At 39.8% G+C, this 12,493-nt stretch overlaps 1 protein-coding gene across 4 annotated transcripts in view; it reads left to right on the plus strand.

The window, feature by feature from the left end:
- Positions 1 to 12,493, plus strand: part of LOC107391261 (synaptotagmin-2) — an 85,830-nt gene that overhangs the window by 62,913 nt on the left and 10,424 nt on the right. For 3 of the 4 annotated variants that reach the window (XM_015968465.3, XM_015968463.3, XM_015968466.3), the window contains 5 exons: positions 6,406 to 6,621; positions 6,951 to 7,111; positions 11,352 to 11,489; positions 11,611 to 11,778; positions 12,317 to 12,484. In XM_015968465.3, coding sequence (XP_015823951.1) covers positions 6,429 to 6,621; positions 6,951 to 7,111; positions 11,352 to 11,489; positions 11,611 to 11,778; positions 12,317 to 12,484 — 828 coding nt within the window. In that variant the 5' untranslated portion in view covers positions 6,406 to 6,428. The remainder of the gene's footprint in view (positions 1 to 6,405; positions 6,622 to 6,950; positions 7,112 to 11,351; positions 11,490 to 11,610; positions 11,779 to 12,316; positions 12,485 to 12,493) is intronic. The other variant, XM_015968467.3, reaches the window with a different exon arrangement.

Below are 12,493 nucleotides of genomic sequence, written 5' to 3' on the forward strand. Positions count from 1 at the left end.
ACCACCGACGTATTTACTCTTCAGGCTGTCTCAAGTTCTTCTGTGAGGCCCTGGTACTTCTCTAGTTTCTCGTGCTCCTTTTTCCTGATGTTGCCATCACTTGGTATTGCCACATCAACCACAGCAGCTGTCCTCGGTCGTTTGTCCACCACCACAACGTCCGGTTGGTTCGTCATCACTGATTGTCTGGATTTGGAAGTCCCACAGGAGCTTGGCTCTCTTGTTCTCTACCACCTTAGGGGGTGTTACCCACTTTGGCCTTGGGGCTTCCAGTCCATACTGCATGGATGCTCCTATATATTTATAGCCATACTAAATTAGAACATTGTTAAGAGGCATGAAAAGTAAAAATTAGGCTGATTTGTTTACCAAATTTGCCATTGCAGTGTTTTTTGGCAGCACATAGTTTTAAGACGTATGGACTGGTTTTGTTCCCTGAATAATATAAGCCTGCCTGCTGTCTGCCTCTATTTGAATAATTTATATGCAGCAATAAATAGAAACTGAATCTCTTGCAGCAACTTGGAGGATTGGCACTTGAGAAAGGGGAGATTCCCATTTCCCCCTCGTACCACCATGATGGAAATGAAAAACAGAAGCTTAGGTTTTGCTGTGTTAAACTTGTCATCTGTCTCAGCTTTCTGTTTTTAGGTCTTGCTCGATCACTCATCAATCCGACAGCTTTCAGCAGCACTACACATCCTGATTTCTGAAACCAAAAGGAGCTCTGATTGAACATTTGTTGTTATCTGGTGGAAACATCGCCAGAAGATAGTGGATTTTTGTTTCTATTGAAACATTTCTACAGGTCAGATACCGCTGGCTTGAGCGCCGAAGCAACAAAAACAGAACAGGAAACATTAACTTTTGAAATCAACTGATTAAAGATGGCTGCACTTTTAAACATGGGTCAAAACAAAAGTGGCTAACTCACTCATTTTTCCAGATATTTAGCCCCAATATCTGGTCCAAAACATACCCGGAGTGCTGATAGTCATGAAAATGACAACTACTGGACACATGCAGATTATTTAAGTTCATTTAATAGGAGTGTCACAAAAACATGTAGCTTTCATCATCATACATTTTATTTTGATGCAATTTCAAAAACTAATACAACCGTTTTGGAGAACTTTGCTGGTTCTTTTCACTCCTTTTTGACTCCATATACCTAAACCACCATCCACATCCACCAGGCCTGACAGGAAGTTATCATTTATTAAAACCAAATGACAGGACAGAGAAATCATGCATACATTTATCACACACACCTAACCATGTAGAAACTCAAAGCAAAGCTAACAGCAGAAGAAGAAGGTTGTATCGAGAGGTCAGTTTAATTACAGAAGGAGCATCATGCTGCCCTGCCACCATACCTTCTTGCTCACGCTTGCTTGTTATGACAAGAATGATTTTGACTTTCCATTGATGTCTAAATTGCATGCAACCACTAGCTAATACAGCATAATTCTCATTTAATTTAAAAGGGTAAATGACCTACAGTATATTTGTGTAGCACCTTCTTAGGGTTCTATAACCCCCAAGGCGCTTCACAACACGATCATTCACCCATTCACACTCACGTTCACACGCTGGTGATGATGATCTACATTGTAGCTACAGCTGCCCTGGGACAGAGACGAGGCCTGCTGAACACTGCACCACCGGTTCCTCCGACCACCACCACCAGGCACGGCGGGTTAGGTGTCTTGCCCAAGGACACAACAGCAGCATTCTCTGCCGGGAGCCAGGATCAAACCTGGACCGCCCGCTCTACCCCCTCAGCTACTTGGTTGGACAGGCTGCATTGACATTCTTTTTTTAACACAACAAAAGTGTCATTTTTACCTTGTTTTTGCTAAAGTTTAGACCAACACCGTAGCATCACTCAGAGTTTTGCAGCTGTTGGCTGCATCACTTCCTTCTCTGTTTATCATAAGGCAGCAGAGGACGGTGTTGCCCTCTGCTGCCCGCGCTGTCCTTGCCGATGACACACACTCATGCATGATCCAATGTGTGGACCCCATCATCTCAGTTCATGGTTTAGTGCCCTCGTCTCTTTTGGCTTCCTTAATCATCTTTCGCATTTTTGTTGTTCTGTGTTTATGATCCGTGATCCTTCCCAATCCATAACATGATTTTCCCTTTTCTGTGAGTTCTTTATTATACGTTGTGCATTTTGTTTCACTGCTCTTGTGTGCCTTCGACTTGTTCTTTTCTATGCTCTACTGTTTGTGTGTCCGGTTTCTCCTATGTATGTTTTATTGCAGAGTTTGCATGGGATTTCATAAATGACTCAACACTTATGTACTGCTGATATCTTGTCTTTTGGGTGTACTAGTCTTTTTCTAACAGATGGTTTTGTTTGTGTGTTTGTTTTGTTTTTTAATTGTTGCTATTTATTTTCTGTTATGCCTTTGATGCATGGAAGGGTTATTACTGGTTTTGGTTCTTTGTTTTGTTTTGGTTTTTCTTTTCTTTCTGTTTTTTTTTGTTGTTTTCCTTTGTTCATTGCCAATATTGGGTATCTGCAGTTTTTGTAAGCATATGTTGGTCTTCTTGTTTTTGTTCTTCTGTTATGTTTGCTTGGTGGTATTTACATTCTAATCATGTCTGTGAAGGTTCTCAGTCATCCAGGTCATTGTAGTCTAAGGAGCTTGAAAGAAAAGCTGACTGATCACTGACATTTTATGTTTGGTTAAAGACCATCTGCAAAAATGTATTTGTCCAAAAAAATGATGAAAATATTCCATCAACATGCAAATACTACTCAGCTTTTCAGTGTGGAACCTGGATTGTATTAGTTTTAAACACATTATAAATTTGAACACATTCCTAGAAATGAGAGCTGATCGATAACAGGGTGAATTCCATCCCTCCTAATCAGATCAGGTTTACACTAACAACTTTGCCAGTTTTCTAAGTAGTCCTCACCAATCACACCCAATCAGGCACAATAATCTAACAATAAATGTACTGTATAGAAAATCTCACAATGAAAAGAAAATGAATAATAATGATGAGGTGTTTTCAGATCAAGTAGCAGCCATTATTTAGTCCTAAAGGACAATCAGCTAAGCTCATTAATGAATCATTTCTGTAAACAAATGTACACAACATCCACATAGGTTTGTCATTTATTTTCCTGAAAGGAACATTTAAACAGGCCAAATGTTACCTAAAGCCATGATGAGGACGTTTTGATTAAGGGAAAGGAATTCAATGATATGATGCTCTGAGTGAATTAAACAGTTTAAACCAACTGTTGTTTCACTCCTCTGGGCATTGAAGCTCTGTTTACAACCGATATAACATTAACATAAACATTTGCAATATAAGAGAAATTGTACAACCAAACATCCTGAAATGAAGATGTCATGTTTTTTTTTAGAAGAACCTTATAAATGTTGTAGGTACACTTCACTCCACTGTAAAGATGTTGATTAAAATGTAAGGTATTTTTTTTACAAGCTGTATAAAATTGGGCCCAGTACAGAGCCCTGTGGGACACCAGTTAACAGATACAAAGGTTCAGATTTACCACAGACTATTTAAAGAAATTCAGAGGGTAATACTTTACAACAACAACCCCTACAGGAAAATGGGTAGAAGTTTTTCTAGATTATACCATCACTAATTGTTTCAAATTATTTTAGTAAATCAATAAACACAGCCCCAACAATCTACTGAGGTTGACACCATTTTTTGTGAAACATCATGCAGTATTTTCTGTAGAAAGATTAGACCTGAGATTAGATCCTCTGTGCCTCTCGAGGGGGGCGGGGGCCTTTCTGGTTGCAGTCTCCTTGGGGTTCCTGCATTCTGGGGCAACGCCTGGATCTCTGGGACTTGGAGCTCCCCCTGTCTCCTGCGCATCTTTGCGGGGCGGATCTGTGGTCCCTCACACTCTCTGTTGGACGCTCTTATAGAGAAACCTTACATAAACAAGCGCGTGTACACACACAGGTGCTCACATGGTGCTCTCAAAAGTATGGGCTTGGGCACGTTCAACACATGTCTTAAGGCTGTGGTTGGCACTTATTGCACTGTTATTTATTATCGTGATTCTTCAGTTAAGCAATGTTGATTATATATATATTGGTTTTTTTTTTGTTTTTTTTTCATCAAGTTGACGCAGTGATAGCTAGATCTTATTGTATTGTTGTTGTGTCCCTTTTTTGTGTCCTTTTGTTTTTTTTTTGTTTTTTTTTCTGCAGGTTTAGAAGCAGACTCTTGTTCATTGTTTATTTTTGTGGACCCCCCCCCTCCATCTTTTCTCTTCCTTTCTCTTTCACCTCTGTCTCCGTGTCTGGTCGGAATTACAAAGCATTCAACAACAATAACAATAAAGTTTTAAGTATCAGGCATGACATTAAAAGCAGACGCTTTGATGCTCCACCTGAGAATAAATCTGTAAGGCTTGTCACCAGCATTCAGACATCAATTCTGCTTGCTTCACAGCCAGACAGGACACGGTAAAAAAAAAAAAAGAAAAAAAAAGAAAGATTAGACCTGAAAACAAAACTGCATTTGATCCATTGAAAGGAACCACTTTTGAGATGAACCGTTATTTGCTGAGCAACCTTTTGTACGAGTGTTCTCTGCCACTGAAGTCACGTACTGAAGGCTGTATAACATCAGCTAGATCTTTTTCACCAATGTTGAACTTGATTGTTATAGCAACAGTATTGACATGTCTGTCTTTTTAATTTGGTCTCTCATACGAATTGACTTATTAGAATTTCAGATAGTTGTAATAACACATTCTGCATTTGCTTCCCTAAGGGCTATTACTGCTTTAAACGTATTCTAGCAATGATGCAAATTAGACTTTAAAGCAGCATTTATGGCATCATCTCACTTCTTCAACATTTTTTACATCACTGCCAAGCCAAGATGATGCATGTTTCTCGTTCCTTTACTTAATTGTTGCTGAAAACTCTGCAACCTTAGATTATAATAATTTTATGAAACATCGACAGCTGAATCCTATTTGAGCATCACACTGATTCAGTTCAGATGTTACTTTAAAACCATCAGTGTTGTTATTGAGGAACCTTTCCTACAGAGTCAAGGAAAAGCTTAAAGTCAGTTTTCTTGAAATGCAAAGCATTTTATGGTTTGATCGGCCAATTATCATATCATTTCATTACCATTTCACAATTTATCTGGCATGTTCCTGAACAATTAGTATAATGGTTTTATTTGCTATTCTTGTTGAACATTTAAACAACTGAACCAAATTGAATCTGTCAATTACTTGATTGAGTTGCTTTGTTGTCGATTTTGTTTCAGATTTTAAAGTTAAATACGTTACGTCCCTAAACATGTTAAAGAGGCGTGCATGTAAAAGGAGATAATCAAGATGAAATTGTGCTTTAAGAACTGAAATATACTAAATATACTGAAAGTTGAAACAACAGTGAATATAGTTAACTTGTTTAGAAAAAGCAACAAAAGTAAACAACTGCATCATCCTTAAAGGATCAGATGTGAAAACGTGACTCAGTCAAACGTGCTGGGATAGTTTTGTTTAATGAGGAGGAACAGTCGCTCTTGATCAGATCAAAGAAAGCTGGACACACCATGCAACCTCTGGCTGCTTTCTTCACTTCAAACAAGATAACTATGTCTTTGAGTGCACTTGGCAACTGGGCATTCTTAGCTGTTGATTTAAAATTGTAGCAGTGTTTCTGTATTTTTGGATGAATACAGGCGGTTTTAACACATCACCCTCAGGTGTTGAGTTGAATCAGGTATCAGGGAAGTTTTTGGAAGTAGCTCGGCGTTTTCTTAGGCAGTGCTTCACGAAGAGCTCCTCTCTCAGTCTGACTGAGGAAAGAGAAATTGTGTCCAAGTGGGCTTGTTTATATGCCCTTAACACAGAGGCAGCTGAACAGGACTGCCTTTGTAAGTCTGTAGATGCTTGTTGCTGTGGCAACCCCTCAACTCAGCGGTATAGACACCTGAGGTGAAGAGGCCGTCAAGCTGAAGAGGGAGTTCAACCAATCTTTGTTAGATGGGGGTTTGACTGACTGGCACTAGCAGGTATAACCAGAACCTGGTGTGCAGGAGAGTGGGAGTTTGGGGGAATTTGTTTTGTGAGCTCATTAAAAAAATCATATGTTTCCATCTGTCATGGTTTGTATGCTGTCAGTTTAGTTTCATTAGTTTGAAGACTTACATGGCCTGCCTTTTCCAAGCTTCACACCCACAGGAGGAGTCAGGTACAAACCATAAATCGTACCACAGCTTTCTCTCTTTCCCGTCTGAGCAAGAGCAAAACTACATGCCAGTTAATGAATTTGTTTTTGAAAGTGTTGCAGTGGTTTGGATGGAACACACATCTGTGCTTGAATGTTCAGGCCTTTCTTTCATTACTTTCTTTTCTGCTTTTTCTTCTAGAGTCTGAGCTTACTGCCTAAGTGATGAAGTTTAACCTGTTCAAGCATCAGACGACGCCCATGGTTGCTGCTAAGCCGACGACGACCAGCGACTTGAGCGTCACTCCGGCTCCTGTCGCATTAGTCTCTGCAGAGAACTCCACTGAGCCGGTCAACAAGAACGATGCCTTTGACGAGATCAAGAACAAGTTCCTGAATGAAATTGACAAGATCCCACGTGAGTGCCAGGCAAAACCCCCCAAACTGTTTTGATCAGCCATCTCTTATTGATTTGACTCCAAACCATTATTTTGGAATTAGATTTTCTCTTTTGCTGCAGGCATCATCAGCCCTGTAATGTCTTTATTTGGTATTGATCACTGGCTGCTCTTCCTGATGGCAGAGAAATCTAATTTTCATCCAATCTAATTGCTAACCTACCACCTCTCACTAAATATATGTGGTACACGACAGGACACCAAGCAAGCTAAATGAATACGTGATCAAACACCAGCATAGTGGCTTACTTCTGATTGTGACGTGTGCTGGACCTTGTTGTCTCCTCAGTGCCGTCCTGGGCTATCATCGCCATTGCCGTGGTCGCTGCTTTACTGATTCTAACATGCTGTTTCTGCATCATCAAGAAATGCTGTTGCAAGAAGAAGAAGAACAAGAAGGGCAAGAAGGGGAAGGGTGACATGGGGATGAAAAACCTGAAAGGAGGAGAGGTACGTTCCTCTGCAGGAGTTTGTAATCAAGCTGAAAAAATTGACACAGCTAGGAAGAATCCTTTGTTGCTAGACTGTTCCTCAGCCTGTTGGTAGTGTCTTTGAGATTTCACATGAAGGATAAAGATGAAATATTTTATTCAACTTTTTAAATAGCGATTTAGCTCGGTAGCATGAAAACATCTGAAAATGTCAGACTATTGTTTTGGATCTAATAAATAACTTTTTGATGTCTCTCCAACTCAGTCATGAGTATTTTCCACAGGTGTTTTTCACATTTTTATTCATCGTTTGTTTTATTTATGTAGTGTTCTTTTATTTCCTGTTTTTGTTGTTTGATGTATTTATCATGAGTGTTATTGTTGCTCTTTCTGTCACTTGTGCTTTAGGGTTTGAGAAAAAAATGACAGTATTTTTATTTATTTATATCTCTTTTATGACATCATTCATAAAAGAGTTACTGAAAAAAATGTGTCTCTGCCCAGATGCTGCCTTGGGCTTATAAAGTTATGAAATTACATTTTAAAGTTGTTTTAAAACCTAATGGCTGAGCTGCACGAGACAAATTTGTGCAAATGAGAAGGAGTTTCCTCCCTCTGTCATTTTCCTCACTCCCTGCAGTGCAGCTGACTGCATTTGGTGTCTGCTGTGAGTTCAATCTCTTCCTTTGTCTCTGCTCTCCTCCTTCCTGCTTTGTGTCTTATGTGTGCTCCGTGTATCTTGACTGTGGTGGACTTCTTTGTCTACGGTAGGTCTGAGAGCACGCGGCACCCCTCTCTGGCCGCTCAGTGTAAGCGCAGACCAGTGGGGGTGGGTGGGTGGGTGGGTGGGGGTGTTGGGTGGCTGGGCTTAAAGGGGGTGGATTGCAATGATGATGATGATGACAATGAGTGCTATGGCTTCCGTAGTTTTATTTTTTCATTTTATTTATTGAATTATTATTTTGCAAGCTTAGGTGCTGCAGGTGCTTGAGGACTCCATTGGAGCAATTAAGCTGCTTCGCAAAACCCACTAAAGTGATATGCTGCACCAGTTGCTATGTCTTGATTATACAGAGATTGCAACATTGTTTTCAGAAAACAACAGATGAAAATATAACTGTTTCAAAGCTGATGGTTTGAAATGAACATGAAAGTCATCCTATAGTTGAGCCTTTGAATGTCGAGTGCACCCAGCAACTCACTAGAAATCACTAACATGCATGTGCAAGGGGTAAGCTGGATATTTGTCAAACAGTAACTGAGACTTGTATTCCCATTATTGAATACAATAAGTGTGGAGCACAGCAAAAAAATGTTGTTCTCAAACTTTTCCTCTTGTAAAATCCTGGTGGTGCAAACGTGCTCCTTGTACGCATTACGTGGTTTGTATCTCTTGACAAAGACCAGCATATGCCCTTGCAGTAGGTACCATTGAATGGCCACAACTTGACTTGAGAGTAACTTTCCTGGATGACCCATACGCTGACGGTGATAGCCATTGATGCCCTTATTCCTCCCTAAAGCACTTAGGTCTCTCTGTAGAGATATTGTGAGCCTGAATGTTTGCCTCCAAAAAGCCAAGAGTGTCAGAAGCCTGATTTAAGTCAGATCAGAACTAAAGCCACAATCAGCCATCTGTTCTGACACGCACTGGATTTGCAAAAACTGAAGACCGAGGTGACATTGACATAAATGCATTCATTCAGACAGACCATATCTTTATCTTTGAGCCTCTGCGGGAAGTTTTAAAACAACTAGAACTTTTCAGTCTAGCATGGTCCCTCTATGGACATTTCACTCTAATGCAGGTAGAGACATTTTTGGGCCAAACAAAAATTTGTCACACATCAGGGGTCTTGATAAACATCTAAACATAACTTTTACCCTTCTTCAAGTATCGTATGGTAATCCATTACATCTGCCATCAGAAATAAAGGTGTATCCTGCATTGTGCTTGGCATGCTTGAATGAACAGCATTTAGCACAGCAAAGCTGAAAAAAATAACTTCAAAGAAGAAATCAAAGCCAGAAAAAATGGTTCTGGATGATAAGCTGTGTGTGTGTGTGTGTGTGTGTGTGTGTGTGTGTGTGTGTGTGTGTGTGTGTGTGTGTGTGTGTGTGTGAGAGAGAGAGAGAGAGAGAGAGAGAGAGAGAGAGAGAGAGAGAGAGAGAGAGAGAGAGAGAGAGAGAGAGAGAGAGAGAGAGAGAGAGAGAGAGAGAGAGAGAGAGAGATTTATTACAATGTGTGTTTGTACAGAGTTGTGGTTGTGTGTTTTATCTTTATGTGCGTCCTGTTCCTTTTTCAGCTCGTCAGCGAGTAGCTGGACCCTCCAGTCATTCAAAGACATTTTCTAGTACACAACCTCAGGAGGGCGGACTTTACTATGACCTCATTTAAGTAAAATAAGTTCACAGCAAGTCACTTTTACATTTAGTTTGTCAAAACTGCTCCTACAGGACTAAAACTGTAAGAAATGACTTTACATAATGTGAAGACAACAAAACACTAATTTATTATTTGTTGTCTTTTTTATGCTCTGATTAAGTTAGAAACAGTTAACTTAGGACATAGAGATAGATAGATAGATAGATAGATAGATAGATAGATAGATAGATAGATAGATAGATAGATAGATAGATAGATAGATAGATAGATGTGTGTAGGTTGGCAACGTTCATGGCCATTAAGATGCTGTAAAATTTTGAGTCACGTAAAAATGTGACTCAATGTAATTCATGTGGCAGCCCCATCTAGTGGACAACTTTTGTTTCTGCGTGTACTTGTAGTTATCATCCATTTATTGTTATGAGGGTGAAATCCTCAATATATCGTGATATTGATTTTAGGTCATATCGCCCAGCCCTAATATAGATAGACAGACTTAATTATGTCAATTTGATCCTCCTACTGCAGCCAGATTTCTGTGAGACAAAATATATCAATATGGTGACTAGTTATCAAATCAGTAGCTATTAGTCTTAGAAGAGTGAGACCTCACTTTCAGTACACCACATTTGGCATTTCTTATAGTTAATTTTTGGTTAAAATATTAATTTTGAGATACATTTATTTTCAACTGTAGGTAAGCAAACACTGTCTCAAAAGGGGGTTGGAAGGGGAATGTTAGAGGAGCAGTGCTTCAGCTTTTAGTCCTCAACCCTCAGTTAGTGTTAAGGTTTGGACTTTGTTAACTTTTGAAGTACTCATAAATGTGGTTTTATTCCTATAAGTGAGAGCTGATCTACCTGATGTGGCATGAATGCCTTCTCTCATAATCACATTATGTGTTCTCCAGAACGTTTGCCCATTATCTATATTACGAACACCAGATGACATTCAATCAGGCTGGTGGTAAAATAAGGTAAAAATAATAGGAAGAACAAAAAAGTAATAGAATAAGCATCCCTGCATGGGCAAAACAGCTCACAAAAGAAGATAAATGATGTCATATGCACCATCTCATGTTGCTGTGAAGCACTCTCAACTACCAACCACGTCAGATCCTTGCAACATTTGTTGAAAACGTTATGGCCATTGTTTTGTTGGCTAACGTTGATTGATTGTGCTGGTTTCCTTGAATAGGGTTCAAAAGTGAATGCCTTGTAGATGTCAGTCCAATGAAAACTCATGCAGTGATTCATCCTAAGAGTAAGATAAAAATCAAGAAAGGGACTGGACTTCGCTTGGTTCTTGAAGACATTTGATCTCCGAAGTCATCTTCTGTTCTGTTCATGAGTGAGGACTTTTGACCAAGTGAGCATGCTCTTCTTTTTTGGCCATCCACTTGTGTAACTGCTGCCTTATTTCACCATTACAGAGGTCACAACATTCCTTGCTGCTCTGAACTGTGGCTTTTGTTTGGTGCTTCATCAGTTATGATCACAGGTCTGAAATTCAGGGCTTATGTGATTTTAAAGGACATTCAGACTAATTAAGGCTCCGGACCCAACCCTTCAATTTCTGAAGAGTTTAAGTTTTTTTCACCTTCCTTAATGGTTCAGTGAATCTTCCCAACACTATAAACAAACCTTTGATACTCATGGAAAACTGAAAACAGCAAATGGTGTCACCGCAGAAATAGTGAAATCAAGTCAGGTTGCCTTTGGTCATCGATGAACAGATTGCACTTGTAACACTGGGGTAAGTGGAAGGTAGGTGGTGAGACTAACCTAAGGTTTGGTGTTCAGCACCACCGCCACCTCAGAACCATCCCCTGACTCTCCTTTGTGTGCTGCCTGTCCAACCCCTGTCCCTGCAGAAACCACAGGATGAAGATGATGAGGAGGATGATGTGGAGCCAGGACTAACTGGGGATGAGAAGGAGGAAGAAGTGAAGGAGAAAGAAAAGCTTGGAAAGCTGCAGTACTCAATTGACTATGACTTCCAGGAAAATAAGGCAAGCAAATGCTATAGTTGGATTTTTGGTGTTTTCCCCTGGCCTGGGGTCAGTTAATTCACTATCCTCACAATAAAGTTCTGTATTTTTTTATTTTTTTTTTGGGTGCATAACTTTGCAGCTTACAGTGGGAATCCTACAAGCAGCCGATCTCCTCTCCATGGACAGCGGAGGCACTTCCGACCCTTATGTCAGGGTTTATGTTTTGCCTGACAAGAAGAAAAAGTTTGACACAAAGGTTCACAAGAAAACACTTAATCCTGTCTTCAACGAGACCTTCACCTTTAAGGTAATCTGAAACTGAACAGTGGTTTTCCTTCAATCTTTACTGATTAAATCATTGTGCAAATGAAGCCTTTCAAATTCAGTCCAAAGCTTACAAAAGCATCAGATATATTCAGAGTGTCAGACAATGGAGAGTGTGAATCACCATAAAGGAGAAAGCCACCTCCGTGCACCTTGTCTGCTGATGCAGCTTTGGTGAAATGAAAAAAGGAAAAGCCTTACAAATCTGTCAGCCGAATGTGCTGAAACACAATATGGCTGCTAATCTAACTCCAAACATGATTTCTCAGATCTGGCAGATATTAGACATCATGTGTCATGAAATGAAAACAAAATCAAACTTATGGCACAAGTTTTCAAAAACATTTGATATTCACAACATTCCTCTTACTGAGTTGCAAATGAGGAGCATGTTCAAGCTTCAGTACAATAATACAATTTGTGTATTTAATATTAAAAACAAAGCAAACAACTGCAGAGGCAGCTCTGTTGTAACCTAATTTATTTTATGGTTTATAATAAGTCTGATTGCTGTTCTCCAGATTCCATTCCAAGAGATGGGTGGGAAGACACTGGTGATGTCCGTCTTTGACTTTGATCGTTTCTCAAAACACGACATCATTGGAGAGATTAAGATACCCATGAACACCCTGGACCTGGCTAAGCCAATCGAAGAGTGGAGAGACCTTGACAGTGCAGATCAAGAAGAGGTAATGACT

The sequence above is a fragment of the Nothobranchius furzeri genome, chromosome 15 (genome assembly GCF_043380555.1).
Source record: "Nothobranchius furzeri strain GRZ-AD chromosome 15, NfurGRZ-RIMD1, whole genome shotgun sequence".
Classification (NCBI taxonomy): Eukaryota; Metazoa; Chordata; class Actinopteri; order Cyprinodontiformes; family Nothobranchiidae; genus Nothobranchius; species Nothobranchius furzeri.